General features: G+C 39.8%; 2 protein-coding genes across 3 annotated transcripts; one reads left to right on the top strand and one right to left on the bottom strand.

Moving 5' to 3' along the window:
- The first annotated feature begins 5,380 nt into the window (after positions 1-5,380).
- hsf2 (heat shock transcription factor 2) lies at positions 5,381-9,251 on the top strand. 2 transcript variants are annotated; one of them, XM_042300708.1, is made up of 11 exons: positions 5,381-5,579; positions 6,081-6,189; positions 6,278-6,405; positions 6,520-6,644; positions 6,750-6,825; positions 6,992-7,053; positions 7,149-7,230; positions 7,498-7,607; positions 7,695-7,952; positions 8,128-8,230; positions 8,343-8,517. In XM_042300708.1, the coding sequence occupies exons 1-11, from the start codon at positions 5,487-5,489 to the stop codon at positions 8,397-8,399; spliced, it is 1,203 nt and encodes a 400-aa protein (XP_042156642.1). In that variant the 5' UTR covers positions 5,381-5,486; the 3' UTR covers positions 8,400-8,517. The 2 variants fall into 2 exon arrangements, with proteins under 2 accessions (XP_042156642.1, XP_024233754.1); XM_024377986.2 differs by lacking the exon at positions 8,343-8,517 and adding an exon at positions 8,538-9,251 and having other exon boundaries at positions 5,383-5,579.
- Positions 9,252-9,288: 37 nt separating this feature from the next.
- Positions 9,289-14,041, bottom strand: serinc1 (serine incorporator 1). Its single transcript, XM_024377989.2, has 10 exons — positions 13,892-14,041; positions 12,740-12,901; positions 12,210-12,403; positions 11,949-12,028; positions 11,707-11,844; positions 11,395-11,564; positions 11,192-11,282; positions 10,942-11,086; positions 10,391-10,615; positions 9,289-10,253 (listed from the first exon to the last, which is right to left on the bottom strand). Exons 1-10 carry the CDS (start codon positions 13,928-13,930, stop codon positions 10,115-10,117), a joined length of 1,383 nt encoding a protein of 460 aa, XP_024233757.1. The 5' UTR covers positions 13,931-14,041; the 3' UTR covers positions 9,289-10,114.
- Between the last annotated feature and the right edge of the window lie 529 nt (positions 14,042-14,570).

Here is a 14,570-nt window from a genome sequence, read left to right as displayed (position 1 = left end):
TACAATTTGGCTACATAGGCTTCAGATCAAAGTCTACGTTGAGACCAAAGGGAGCAAGGGTCTTTAAATTAAAGATACAGGTAGCCTCTCATTTTAACAATACATTGTCAAGGTCACCCCCTCTCCTAGGGAAAGTGACGTGTTTGATGCCGATATAACGTAGGGACGAAATCGAGTGGTTCACTTCCAGCACGTGATAACACATTTGATTGGGATCTGTTTCCCTGTTTGGGGGTGTTTGAAGAATCTACATTTATAAGTGCCATTACATTTGTAGTTTCCATCCGTTAAAGACTCAAACAGACGTTGTGCAGGGGTAAACAAAAAACTGCCTCTCCCTCAACGTCATCAAAATCAAGAAGCTGATCGTGGAATACAGGAAACAGGGGGGGGGGGATCACGCCCCTATTGTCATCGACAGGAGTGCTGCATCAGATGACCTGGCCTCCACAATCACCCGACCTCAACCCAATTGAGATGGTTTGGGATGAGTTGGACCGCAGAGTGAAGGAAAAGCATCCAACAAGTGCTCAGCATATGTGGGAACTCCTTCAAGACTGTTGGAAAAGCATTCCAGTTGAAGCTGGTTGAGAGAAGGCCAAGAGTGTGCAATGATATCATCAAGGCTAAGGGTGGCTACTTTGAAGAATCTAAAATCTAAAATATATTTTGATTTGTTTAACACTTTTTTTGATTACTACATGATTCAATTTGTGTTTTTTCATAGTTTTGATGTCTTCACTATTATCCTACAATGTAGAAAATAGTAAATATAAAGAAAAACCTTGGAATAAGTAGGTGTGTCCAAACCTTTGAATGGTACTGTATATTTAAAAAATTGTCGGACGTAACATATCATATGAAATGGATAACGTAGTACACAAATTGATGACATAGTACACAAAAAGCAGGGGGGGGCGTTTTTGCATGTGAGCACCACTTTCAAAACTACTGGATGAAATTATACAAAAGTTCCTGAGCATCACTTTCACCCAGGTTGGTTACGAACCGGTTGGGAGGACACAACAGGCAGTTTGTTCTTCCATCCACAAGTGAAAGACAAGCACAACCTAGAATTGTTTGTATGATGAAACAAATGGGACTAGTAAAGGCTGCTGAAAGTTTAACTGTTCATCTTAATAGCTTAAGCCGGCACTAGTTTAACTTTACTGTAATTAACGTCAGTACTAGCTATCAAATTCACTGGTGAATACCTGTCTGGTAACACTTTACTTGACACCCGGTGTCATAACACTTTATGACTTGGACATAACCATGTCATAATATGTCATAACAGCTGACATTGTGTTATAACATGTCATAATGTGGTCATAACACTGTCATGACACATATATTTAGAACTGTTGTGACATCTATTGTATTATGTTATGGCTGGTTATGACACCTACATAAGCGTGTCAAAATCTACCACACAAGGCAAAACATTCCGTTACACCATAGTCTACATGTCAACAGTATGTCCATGTTATATAAATAAAAATATCAGATTCTAAAATTGACCGTATTAAATGATCATTGTAATTGCACATAAATTGATGTCAGACATGCCCCTACCCCAACGCTCTGTTGATGATGACAGGGAGGAATGTAGGAGCAGATTTCAGGAGAAGGACAAGACACTCACTTTTTGTTTGATGAATGGTATAAGGGCATGTACGTGATAGGCTTAGATTTCAGCAGGTAGCCTAGTGGTTAGAGCGTTGGGCCAGTAACCGAAAGGTTGCTAGTTTGAATCCCTGAGCTGACAAGGTAAAAACTTGTCATTCTGCCCCTGAACAAGGCAGTTAACCCACTGTTCCTAGGCCATCATTGTAAATAAGAGTTTGCTCTTAACTGACTTGCCTAGTTAAATAAAAATAAAGTATAAAGTATAAAGACATCATTGTTCCCTAAAGAAAATGAGGGAGATCTACACAGGCTGATGGGTAAGTAATGGCCAGGTTTCTAAATTCTGTCAACAATTTTACTAGGCCTATATGGTATGTCATCAATCTGAGAACAAAGTTAATTAAAACAAATTCACTAAATGAAGTGCCTAGAATGTTCCGCATCCCAGCCCCTATTGACCTAAATGTCCCCTCCATGCTGTTAGCCATTTATTTTTGACCCAGGACTTAACACTAATGTGAAATGTGCATGCATGTCTTTTATGGGTTTTGGCTTGTAAGTAGCCACATCATTTCCAAGTCTCACTCAACTAAAAGTAAATAAATGGATGTAATACTCTTTTTACAAATAACTTCCTCAAAGTAAAGAAAAACATTTGAATGTTTGTCTCCAACATCCAACTGAGAAGGTGTGTTTTATTTTTGCTCTTTAATACATAGGTCTTAAAAATAACTATTTATTTGGTGAGATCATTCAATTTGTGTGGTGAAATTTGGAAATGCAGCATTAACTAATATACAGAGGCATTCCCGCTCGGTAACACTGAATCAAAGATGTAAACCACTCGTTTGGCAGTCTGAAGGAAGTCTAATACCTGCATGGCAAACTCCAAACGTATTTATTCATTAAGTAAAAAATAAATCTGCTGGGATCAGCACTAATATATTTTTCTTTGGTTCTTTTCTGTTAAGACTTCAAGATTAATCGAATAATGAGAACGACAACTATAAAACGCGGGCCCAAGTTCTACATCCAATGGAAAATGTAAATTCATTCCAAAGTTTTTGTTCCAACTCTGCTGCTGCAAAAAAAGGGAGAGTGAGTATGCAGCTTCACAACCACTACCTGAACACCCTGAGCCTGGTCCAAAGAACGGGCATGATTAAGGAATGCTTTGGTAAAACTTTAACCTTAACAGTTATTTTGTCCTCCACAAGGTTACAGATGAAGATTTTCTTTCCAAAACACTACTTCCACAAATTGTTCACGTGTTTACTGTTCTCAGACTTTTTCTTAATAGATTTTAGATGTTTATGATTTTTTTTTTTACAAAATGCTATACATCCATTGTTTAGTTGGAATGGAATGTTGGTATTCCTGTATATTTGACTGTGATATGTGGTTGTCTCACCTAGCCATCTTCTCAAGTTGAATGCACTTACTGTAAATCGCTCTCGATTAGAGGATTTGATGAATGACTAAAATGTCAAATGTACATTTCAAATTAATTTATTGATTTGTATTTTTTATAAAATAAATGTCGATGTCACAAATGTAGCATTTGTAAATGTCTTTATTAAATATGTAGTTATTTGTTACATTTGACTGTGTAAAACCTAGCAGTACTACTTATTTCTCTGCGAATGAGGTGAATGTATAGAATTTTGCAAAAAAACATGATTATTTGTCTTTCTGAAATGAAACCATCAAGTTATAGATTTTAAACAAATACATTTCTTTCATTGAACAACCCCATGCCATGATTATACTGTATCTTGAAAAAAAACTCACCAATCTCTTTCAAAATGTCTTTAAACAATAAAAGCTCATTTACCAACATTTCTGAAAATTGATATATAGCATTTTGGAATGAAACTCTTCATATTAACACAGGCCTGAATAAAAGTTGCTGTAAAAAATATGAATGTAGGCCAAGTCATATACAGTAGCCAACTATTTTTGGAACACTGTAAGCAGCCCTACATGGATCAGTTCACAGCTAATTCTATATTTTCCTATGGCATTAACACCTTACAAGTCAGATAGGAAGGGTCAGATAATAAGGGTGTCACTTCTGATTGGCCAGTATGTCAAAGACTTTCATGACATTCACCAAACACAAAGTCAAACCAAATTAATCTTCTGAATTAGCCCTTTAAACAATGCTGCCACCAAGTGAGACATACTGTAAGTCCCCTTCAGATTTAGCAATACATACTTTATTTGCTGTTGCTAACCCTACTCTCCAGCATTTGGACGTTTTTCAACTGTGGCATGGCTATTGTCAAATATAATGATAAGCAACTTACATTACAGCAGCATCATACTGTTTATATATATTAATGTTCAAGGCTCAAGCAGTATTTTACTTCTATCCAGAACAATTGTAAATATGGCACTGAGCTTACTTCCCTGTACTATACAATGAAAGGCAGAATGTCACCTGTCTCACTTTAATGTGCTGTGATTTTTGCCTTTCCGATAATCTCGCTGTCTCAGAATCAAAGAATGTCCTAATTAGTGCCATTTAAGAGGACTTCATGACGTCTTTTGATGTAATATTACTGTCTGTCCCAATTAGCTGTGCACTTGTCAACCTCATTTTGTTATAATGTCTCAGTAGAAGAGGCATGCACTGTTGGCAACATAGATCTTTCTGCGAAACGTGCCCCTCTCTGTGTAGTATGTTTGCCTACTTAGTGTATGTTGTTAAGCCACAGAAATTAAGTGTATGTATGTGTGTTTGATAAATACAGTATAATATCATTAAATCTTGTGCAGCGTTTGGTGATTCTTAAACATTTGCATGAATCCCTCTGAAGAATGCAAAAAATACCAATCGAATGAAAAGTTACCTAGATCACAATAGTGTACTTTTAATGTCAAATGAGAAATGCCCTCTATTGGGAATAAATTACATCCTTACTTATCTGTTTCACAAAGCAGGGAGTTATGGCCAACCAACCCCCACACATTGTTTCTGCTGTTCTCTAGCTGCACTCTAGCAGGTAGGTAGTCAACAGTGGCCCTCTCAACCTGTGGAGGGAAACGGTTTTACTTAACCCCTAAACTATCCTTTGTGGCTTTTTCCACTGAGATGGCTATAAAAGCTAAATGTTTTTTTCTTTCCATTCTTTTCACGATATTTGTCCTGAACATTGCAAATATTAAAGATATTCCAGAAATGTAATGAATGATTCAGATCAATTGAAAATGTAATCTTCATTTCACTTCAGTACTTTGATAATTGTTAAACTTGTATCTGTGTTAGACCCTTATGCAGTAAATAGGTAAATGAAACCAAACTGTAAGATGAAAACTAACACATAGGAGCAGAAATTTGAGAAATATCTGAAGTAGAAAACTATCCTAAAAATGTTACATGCTACCTGTAGTGACTAAATTTGAGGGGTGACAATGTTATCCTAAGGACTACGGTGCCATTATTCACATTAGGCTGGAATTTACATAATCTAAGGCTGACACCTAGTGGCAATAAATAGAATGACTCATCAATCGAACGTAAACAAACCTAGGTACGTACGTTACCTAGTTATGAGCATCCTCCCATGCCAGCTGACTCGAGAGCTATCAATATATATGTGAAAACATTTCCAGTTACCTGAAAGCATTTCACAGAAAAAGAAATAGCTAACACATTTCAGTAATAATTTGCAGATTGCTAATTGAGCCATGCTTCTACGTTACACGTGATAAAAGTTACGTAAATCAAGATTCAACCAATCAGCTTCTGCTCTTCAAACAGGAAGTTGTGTGCATGTTTACGACGTTATTTTCTTCTCAGCGACTTGCTTTTTTCATCCCAAAAAGGCATCTTTCCACCTTCAGTTTGCAAAATGAAACAAAACTCAAATGTTCCAGCTTTCCTCACCAAGCTTTGGACTCTTGTGGAGGATTCTGATACGAATGAATTTATTTGTTGGAGTCAGGTAAATGAAATTGCCCCGCTAAGCGTAACAGAGCTAGCTAGCGAGTAAGCGCTAGCGCTGCAGGGTGTGAAACGAACGATTTAGCCAGCTAGCGATTTATCATCTGTTGCCTCATAGACCGAGTTATAGTATTTCTTCCTAGTCTTAAATGCAGGTGTCACTGGTAGCCTTCAAGAAGCATCATTTTGTTTAGCTACTGATTTCAAAGACGAATTTGCTATTGTTATCCGTGCTTGCTAAAGCTTGCATAGTAGCCTCCGCTACAACCCTCCCCCAGAAGCTGACGTTATAGCTAGCGAGTGCTATTTGAAATATCTGTTTGAATGTTGGCTAGTGTCCTAATAAGAGCACATCAATAAGCATTCCGTCAGGCAAGAAAGTCCATGCACTGTTTAGTTCCTGAAATGTAACACAAAACATTCCCTTTCTAAAACATTCCCTTTAGTGGAAGTAGTTGTTGACATTGCAGTCTCATAACTATAATATTGCTTTGTTTTCTAGGAGGGGAACAGTTTCCTCGTCATGAACGAACAGCGATTTGCCAAGGAGATCCTTCCCAAGTTCTTCAAACACAACAACATGGCTAGCTTCGTCAGACAGCTAAATATGTGTAAGTCAGCTATTCTATAAACAGAGCTGCTCAGCTGTTCTAGTGGAATGCCCCCTGTGCAGCTGTCTAATGGGTGGTCTCTCTGCAGATGGATTTCGCAAAGTGATGCACATTGACACAGGCATAGTGAAGCAAGAGCGTGATGGACCAGTTGAATTCCAGCATCCTTACTTTAAACATGGGCAGGATGACTTGCTGGAAAACATCAAAAGAAAGGTGAGACCATCATGAGGAAACAAACAAATAATGGTAAACACATAAATGACCTATATCAGTAAGTGGTCAAACTGAATAAGGTAGACATTGAGTAATGGGCATATTTTTTTTCAGGTTTCTAATGCAAGACCAGAGGATACTAAGATCAAACAGGAAGACCTGTCCAATATTTTGGCCAGTGTTCAGAATGTTCATGGAAAACAAGAAAGCATTGATTCCCGACTCAACACATTGAAAAGGTATGCAAACTACCATGCCCTGGCAATTAAATGGGGGTATAAAAGTAGTAGTGATGTGTTGGTTTGGAGATGGTACTATGCTGATGCTTGAGTTTCTGTTTACAGAGATAATGAAGGTCTATGGAGGGAAATATCAGACCTGAGACAGAAGCACTCCCAACAGCAGCAAATCATTAAGAAGGTACAGTAAAATGTTCTTCACCCCAAATTACTTCACATATTCAGTGGAAGTTGAATTGGAAACAATTTTCTTACAATAAAACAGCTTAACCATTGAATGCATAATTGGCCTTAAGGCTATAAAAGTTTAATCTAACTTTGCTTGTTGTGGTCTTTGTTCATTGCAGTTGATACAATTCATTGTCACATTCGTACAGAAGAACCGGATTATGGGTTTAAAACGCAAACGGTAAGCCTTCATAGTATAACAATTCTTCCACCGAATGACATCATCGATTACAAAACATTATTAATACATTTTACTTCTCAATCTCCATTTTTCAGACCTATTCTACTGAACAACAATGGAAAGAAGCCTAAATACATCCATGAAATCTACGATGAACCTCCTCTGGAGCACAACAAAGTATGTGTAGAGGTCTAAAGGGATTTACCTCCTTATGTAAGGTATACACGGGGATGTCCATCCATTGACATCACACTAATGATACTAGCAAATACACTAGATATTTTTTTCTTGACAAGATTAAGGCAGGATCATTGCCCAGGAAAATTGCTTCAATTGTGAGTCAATGAAACTTGACATTGTCAGGGGGGAATTTTCCAATATGAGTTTATAATGTTATTTCAATGAAAAGCATTCTAAAAATGTATATTCTGAGCCCTCTCCCAGCCCTCTGTCAGTGGTTTGAAGAACGCTGATCTTACTGATGATGTTGTCATCTGTGACGTAACTGACGACGATGCAGAGATCACAGAGGGCCCCTCAATAATGGATCAATCGTAAGTCAACATCTACATTTTTGTTTCGTGTATATTTTCGTCTGTGCCATCTATCCTCATGCCTGTTCTCCTCTCCTTCATTCTTAGGGGGGATGTAGAAATTGTTGAGGTCTTCGACAGCAATACTGTGTCACCGACAGATGGCGCTGACAATCCAGGCCAGACCAACTCTTTGGTATTTGAACCAGAAGAGACCACCATAAGCACATATGATAGCCTTCCAACCAGCAGCGTCTTGCAACTCAACAAACCATCAGGCCTGAGCCTGGAGGATCCCATGAAGATGATGGACTCAATCCTCAATGAGAGTGGAGCTATTTCTCAGAATATCAACCTCCTCGGCAAGTAAGTGGACTTGACTTGCTTTATCTTCGTGGTCCGTAGTTCCTGAAGAACTTTAAAAGGCTCTCACAATATGTCCCATATTACTGGGTAGCATTTTTGCAATACTAAGGATATATAGGCCTATGGAATTTGTTTCAGCTTACAGTTAATAAGAAGCATCCATATGTTTTAACAGGGTTGAGCTGATGGACTACTTGGACAGCATTGACTGCAGTTTGGAAGACTTTCAGGCTATGTTGTACGGGAAGCAGTTCAGCATTGATCCAGATATTTTAGAGGTATGCTTTTCATTTTTAAATGTAATTGGGAAGTTGATAGGCCACAGAGGTTTATGTTAATGACATTTCATACAAAATGTTATTTTTACTCAGTTCTATGATTCCTCTTCAGTTGTTCAGTTCAAATTGCCCTGTGAACTTGCAAGATTTCAGCATCTGCACAGCTTAAGTGAGTCCTGTCAAACAGGCAATACACAAGCCTATAGTGAGGCTACTACCTGCTTCCCCTCTCTTTACTCAACATCAAGCCTTCCTGTCTGAATTCTTTTGTTAGGGAATTAATTTCACTCAATTATGTCATCTTTAGGAGAGTGGTAGTTCCAAAGGAGGCAAGTCTGGCATCTCTGCTGACAAGCAGCTGGTCCAGTACACATCCTGCCCTCTGCTGGCCTTCCTGGATGGCTGCACCCCTTTGGCCCCAGAGCCAGACAGCAGCATAGCCACAGAGCTGGGAGACAGCCTGCTGCAGCCCAGCACTGAGGTACCCACAGACCTCCTGGAGCCAGATGAGGAGCCTCCACGGAGCTCCCTGGTCCGCCTAGAGCCCCTGACGGAGGCAGAGGCCACGCTTTTCTACCTGTGTGAACTCAACCCAGAAGGGAGCGCCACTGACTCGACACAGCTGGATATTTAACCAAGGAGCAGAAAAAAACAATGATTTACTGTATTTATTTCCTTGTATCTTTTGGTACATTTAGGTCAGAAGTAAGACATTCCATAATGTAGCTGTTGATATGGTTTCTCCACTAGCAGTTGAAGGTAAACCCTGATTAAAGAAAAGGCTGCAATTTTGTTTCACTGTATTATTGATTCCTGTATTGATAGGTCAATGATCACATCAATCTTTAAATGAAAAAAAACAAGTGCCTGCGCATTTCCTTGTCCTAGAACTACAGTGCTCGGCATTTCAAATACTGCGGTCTGGTGTGTATCATAAGGTGTCGTGTTATAAGACTGTGATTTTGTGAGATTCGCTGTTAAGCTTCTATGACATTCAAATAAAGTGTATTTTCATTCTGAATGCGGTATGAAGTGGCAAAATTCAAGAAAAAGCATGGTTTGCCTTGGGTTACAATGCACTTTAATACATATCGAAAGGCAAAAACTATTCAGGAGAAATGGGAGTTGACATGTATCTTGTCTGCTAAAAACACTTAATACCTTAAATTATGCTACAGCATCTACAAAATAACGTATCCACTGTTTGAACATCAGTATTTTACCTTTAAAAGATAACTAGTGCAAATCATAAGTAACACAAGGTACATAAAACAGAGGGTCTTATTACAAGATGTGCAAGTTGCCCAAAAGGTAAAGCTGCAGGTTAGCAATTGGGGCGGATATTCTGAAAAGGAAACCACAGCAACATTAAGATTTACATGATGTTAGATTAGCCTATAATATCATGCAAATGGTTAATCATGCTTACTGATGGAAATGAACCTAGGATAACAATGTTAGCTAATATCTGGAACCCTGCACTTCCTCTACATATGCCTAACTTAAAGTGAAGGAAAGTGTAGCATAAACAAAGCAGTCTTACCCATTTTGTAACAAATTAACAGTTCTTTCTGAATGTCCTATCCAGAACCGATTACAGTTGAGGAAGAGTCCTCCCTTCTTTAACTGAACACATGTCCACTGACCATCTCCCCAAGCCCCAGCAACCTTTACAACCCCAACTCTGCAAAAGTAATCCTCATTCTTTAAATTGTGCAATAGGATAAAACACAGTGGATAACACATGTACTCAATACTTGCATGCATGCCGTTTGTTAAAAACAAAAAGGGTGGGTGGGTTATCCACGGGGAACACACACACAGAGCTTGTTCACCTTATACAATTGAGCAAATGATTGCGCCCCCCTCTAATTCTTTAGCTCATCAGTCGAAGTCTCGATTGACCAGGACCAGTGGGGCAGCCAGGGTCCACACATACAGGGCAATGCAGATCCAGCTGGAGGAGATTTTCACCCACACAGAGGGCCACTTGCTGGTCATTGTCTCATAGCTGGAGTCGGGGCTGGGGAAATCAAAAAGAGACCTTTTAAAATGAGTGACCTGTGTATATGTTCACAATATATTCAATACTTAAGCAGACTCATTGCCTAATTCTCATGTATAAAACCAGATCAACCAGGGAGAGTGAGAGATACACACCTGTACCAGTTGGTGAGGGTCATCATGATGTAGAGGGAGGCCAGGAAGAGCATAAAGTGGAAGAAGGAGTAGCTGTAGGTGACTCCGTCCTTCTCGTTGTCCAAGGCCCGGTTCTCGCCGTCTTCCACGTCAAAGTTCTCAGGGTGGGGGCCATCCTCGATCAGTGCAGACTCGTCACTGGTCAGAGTCAGTTTGTTCACTTGGGTGTTGGAGGAGTTTCGGATGCTAGAGGAATGAATGGATAACTTGTTATTGTTAGGGTCAATGGCAACTACACGAAGCTGATAAGTACATTTATTTTACCTTTATTTAACTAGACAAGTCAGTTAAGAACCAATTCTTATTTTCAATGACGGCCTAGAAACAGTGTGTTAACTGCCTTTTTCAGGGGCAGAACAACATTTTTACCTTGTCAGCTCGGGGATTCGATCTTGCAACCTTTCGGTTACTAGTCCAACGCTCTAACCACTAGGCTACCTGGTGATAAAATAACATTAGCAGTTCCTTCTTATAGGAAACTGCAGACAGTTAGAAAACAGGTCAAACTCTACCTTGAGTATAGAACACACATCAGGAACAGGACCAGCCCCACAATGCCCTGGGCATCCCACCACTGAACAACAGGATGGTCCTTGCCAGCTGGGGTGGTGTTGTTGAGGCCAATGATACCCAGCAAGCTTGGGTTGCATTTCCTGTCTGTGGATGGCAAAGACCAATACATTCACTCAAGTTGTCTTGATGAAGAGCTAGCCACTGATTGGTGTGTTGAAAAGGGAGACATTGGCTCATTAAAATCCTCACCTGGCTCATTGGTCATGGCAGACCAGGTGAGATACATGGTGTACAAAGTCACAATGGAAGACTGCAGCAACCCGGACCTTGGCTGGGACTCCTGTTGAGAAAAGGGGTGAGAACACATAATGACATGTTTATTATATAACATGAAGGTTTTAGGGATACAACATGGAGTGTAGGTGACATGCTGGTCCAATGCACTTCCTTACCTGAATCTGTGGCAGGATGGACATGACTGAGGCTCCCACACACAGCAGCATGTTGACAGTGATGAAGGCCTTGTTTTCAGTGCAGCCGTCAGTGTGGGTGTAGTAGACGTAGAACATGACCAGAGACACAAGGGACAGGATGTAGTTGATGGTTGTAGCAGACAGCAGAGCTGCAAGGGAGGAATGACACTGGATGGTTATTTCTGGACAATGGGGACAGAGGTTAGAGGAGAGTAGATGCTGAAGACTGCTTTAACTCAACCCGTCACCATTTCCACAAGGTATTCTCAAAGAGAAGCTCATGTCTCATACCTGCATACCAGCAGCGAGAGTTGCCCTCCTCCATTTTCTCCACCCAGGACTCATTCCAGGAGTGGGCAAAGTCAATCAGCAGGACCAGCTGGATCAGGATGAAGCAAAAAGCTCCAGCCATTCCTATGTAGAACCAAACTATGGGAGAGAAGAACAATGTGTGAACTACTTTCAAAGAGCTGCAGGATATGCTAATATTTCCATGAGACAGAAAAATATATTTGAATGAAAAGGAGCGTTACCAGTTGTGAAGGCACCCTCTGGAATGAAGAATGCACCGATGGTAATGGCAGTCGCAGCAGCAAACTTGAAGAACCAAAACCTAAAAGATAGCATAAGTATTTTAACTGTGTGACCTTTTGTTTTAACTTCCTTATAAACAGATACCCTTATTTATGAATTATATTCATGCCTTGCAGTATATAAGCTTACTGATATCATCATTCCCTATTCTAATTATAAATAATAATAATAATAAATAAGGCTTGCTGTGTCATTTTTACCCGTTGTGTACTGCAGCTCTAGGATCCTGGCTACTCTTGACCTTGACCATAAGGAGGGAGAAGAGCAGGAAGAACATGGACATGCCAAAGCAGACACGGTACACAGCCTTGTAGCCGACCAAGACATCACAGTTGACATGACCCTCCACACCTGGGATTGATGTACCCATTCCCCCATCACAGAATCCTGGAATCTGCAAGAGCCAAGATGCACAGGTAATTAGTCAGGCAAATAGAAAAATGTATAGAATTAGAGGTCACTGAGCGCACAAAACATTATGAACACATGGCTCTTTCCATGACACACTGACCAGGTGAATCCAGGTTAAAGCTATGATCCCTTATTGAGGTCACTTGTTAAATCCACTTCAAATCAGTGTACATGAAGGGGAGGAGACAGATTAAAGAAGGAGTTTTAAGCCTCGAGACAAGATTTACGTGCCTTTGAACGTGGTATGGTAGTAGGTGCCAGGAGAATTGGTTCGAGTGTACATGTTGTACATCAAACACATAACAACATAGTTTGGTACCTTCTTGAGTTGCTCTTCCATCCCTGGCATTAGCATGATGCATGCGATGCCCACACCCAGAAGGAGGAAGAAGGCATAGATAAGTCGGGTGACAGTGGAGTTATTCCCACTGGGGCAGCATCTGCACAGCAGGCAGGGAGCAGTGCCACACAGGCAGGGGATCTACAGTGAAGACAACATTATTAATCAATTAGCTAATAATAAGCATTGAACTGATGGTGACACAATCATGCATCTGCCTAGCTACCACTGAATGGTTGAACAAATATAATAATGGTACCAAGTCAACAGGTTATTCATTCATTGATCAAAGTTAATCAATCCACCTAGGGTTAACATAACACCAACACAGTTGTTTTTGACAAGTTGCTAACTATTATGGAAACCAAATCCCTGCCAAGAATAGAGATCTGGCCATGGCTGGTGTCAAACCTAATCAAGTGGATACCAATGTGGAAGAGAACGTCCAAACAGCTAACGTTACACTTTCAGCTTAAACGGTTTCAGGAATAGTATTAGTATAACCAAATAGATAGAAAAAAAACAGACCTGCCTGTTATTGTCTCTACATGAATTTAGTGTATTTTCAGGACGCACATTTCGCAAGTCACTACTAGGCTAACGTTACGTGGAGACGTCATAGCTGTTATCTGACATTTGACTGCGACGGTGTTGCAATATTTCCAAGTACCGGTAGCTAACGTTAGCTTAGCTATCAATGACAAAGTGGCTAACTATCTAGTTAGCTTTCACGTAAGGCTACATTGCTGTGTAGTATCCAAAATGTAAAACGTATACGGTAGAGAGAGAGCAATCGTTAGTTTTAATAAAACATGGTCGGGTTCGAACTGTCAAACCCCACATAGTTATGACGGTTGTTTGCCAAATAAAATAATACTTGTTCAATCATTTGTGTTCAAGTGTTGGAAATATTATCACAGGCCAATTTATTTCATTAAAAAGGCAATGCGCAAATCCCGACAGCTGAACAGGGAGGAACCACCCTGGCTTGCCTTCGTTGTTGCGCATTTGCTACAGAAGGTTAGCAACTGAGCTAGCGAAGCTATCTCGGAAGAAATGGTTGATTCGGCCCTTTTGTTTTTTATAACTGGATATGATGTCGACTTTTATTTTAATTAAGAAAATACTTACCCAACTCGCCATGGAGCACAGTCCAAGAACGGCCCCCATGGTGTTTTGCTGAAATACGACTTCTCTGTGAAAAAATATGGATGCTTCTCGTCTGTTTACGATCTCTTCTTCTTGAATGAGGTTTAACCGCGGTTGGCATCCAATAAATGATGCATTACCGCCACCTACTAGACTGGAGTATAACTCCCTTACACTTTGCTTAAAAACAAATAAATATACAGTACCGGTCAAAAATTTGGACACACCTACTCATTCAAGGGTTTTTCTTATTTGACTATTTTCTGCATTGTAGAATAATAGTGAAGACATAAAAACGATTAAATAAAACATGGTATTTTTATTTTACCTTTATTTAACTAGGCAAGTCAGTTAAGAACAAATTCTTATTTTCAATGACAGCCTAGGAATAGTGGGTTAATTGCCTTGTTCAGGGGCAGAACGACAGATTTTTCCTTGTCAGCTCAGGGATTCAATCTTGCAACCTTTCGGTTACTAGTCCAACACTCTAACCACGAGGCTATCTGCCGCCACATGGTATCATGTAGTAAACCCATGGTATCATTTAGTAAACAAAAAAGTGTTAATAAAATAAAAATATATTTAATTTTAGATGATTCAAAGTAGCCGCCCTTTGCTTTGATGACAGCTTTGCACACACTCAGCATTCTCTCATCCAGCT

The sequence above is a fragment of the Oncorhynchus tshawytscha genome, linkage group LG18, assembly GCF_018296145.1.
Source record: "Oncorhynchus tshawytscha isolate Ot180627B linkage group LG18, Otsh_v2.0, whole genome shotgun sequence".
NCBI classification, from domain to species: domain Eukaryota; kingdom Metazoa; phylum Chordata; class Actinopteri; order Salmoniformes; family Salmonidae; genus Oncorhynchus; species Oncorhynchus tshawytscha.
The sequence above is the reverse complement of the archived record's forward strand: the minus strand, read 5'-3'. Positions and strand labels throughout refer to the sequence as shown.

What these genes read in the sequence shown, in the direction of transcription:
- hsf2 (XM_024377986.2), top strand. Translation starts at nt 5,487, where the DNA reads ATGAAACAAAACTCAAATGTTCCAGCTTTCCTCACCAAGCTTTGGACT. An exon ending in AATATCAACCTCCTCGGCAA is followed by an intron (nt 7,953 to 8,127) that starts GTAAGTGGACTT and finishes ATGTTTTAACAG; the next exon opens with GGTTGAGCTGATGGACTACT. An exon ending in TTGATCCAGATATTTTAGAG is followed by an intron (nt 8,231 to 8,537) that starts GTATGCTTTTCA and finishes TGTCATCTTTAG; the next exon opens with GAGAGTGGTAGTTCCAAAGG.
- serinc1 (XM_024377989.2), bottom strand. Translation starts at nt 13,930, where the DNA reads ATGGGGGCCGTTCTTGGACTGTGCTCCATGGCGAGTTGG. An exon ending in TGTGCTCCATGGCGAGTTGG is followed by an intron (nt 12,902 to 13,891) that starts GTAAGTATTTTC and finishes TCTTCACTGTAG; the next exon opens with ATCCCCTGCCTGTGTGGCAC. An exon ending in TGGAAGAGCAACTCAAGAAG is followed by an intron (nt 12,404 to 12,739) that starts GTACCAAACTAT and finishes TGGCTCTTGCAG; the next exon opens with ATTCCAGGATTCTGTGATGG.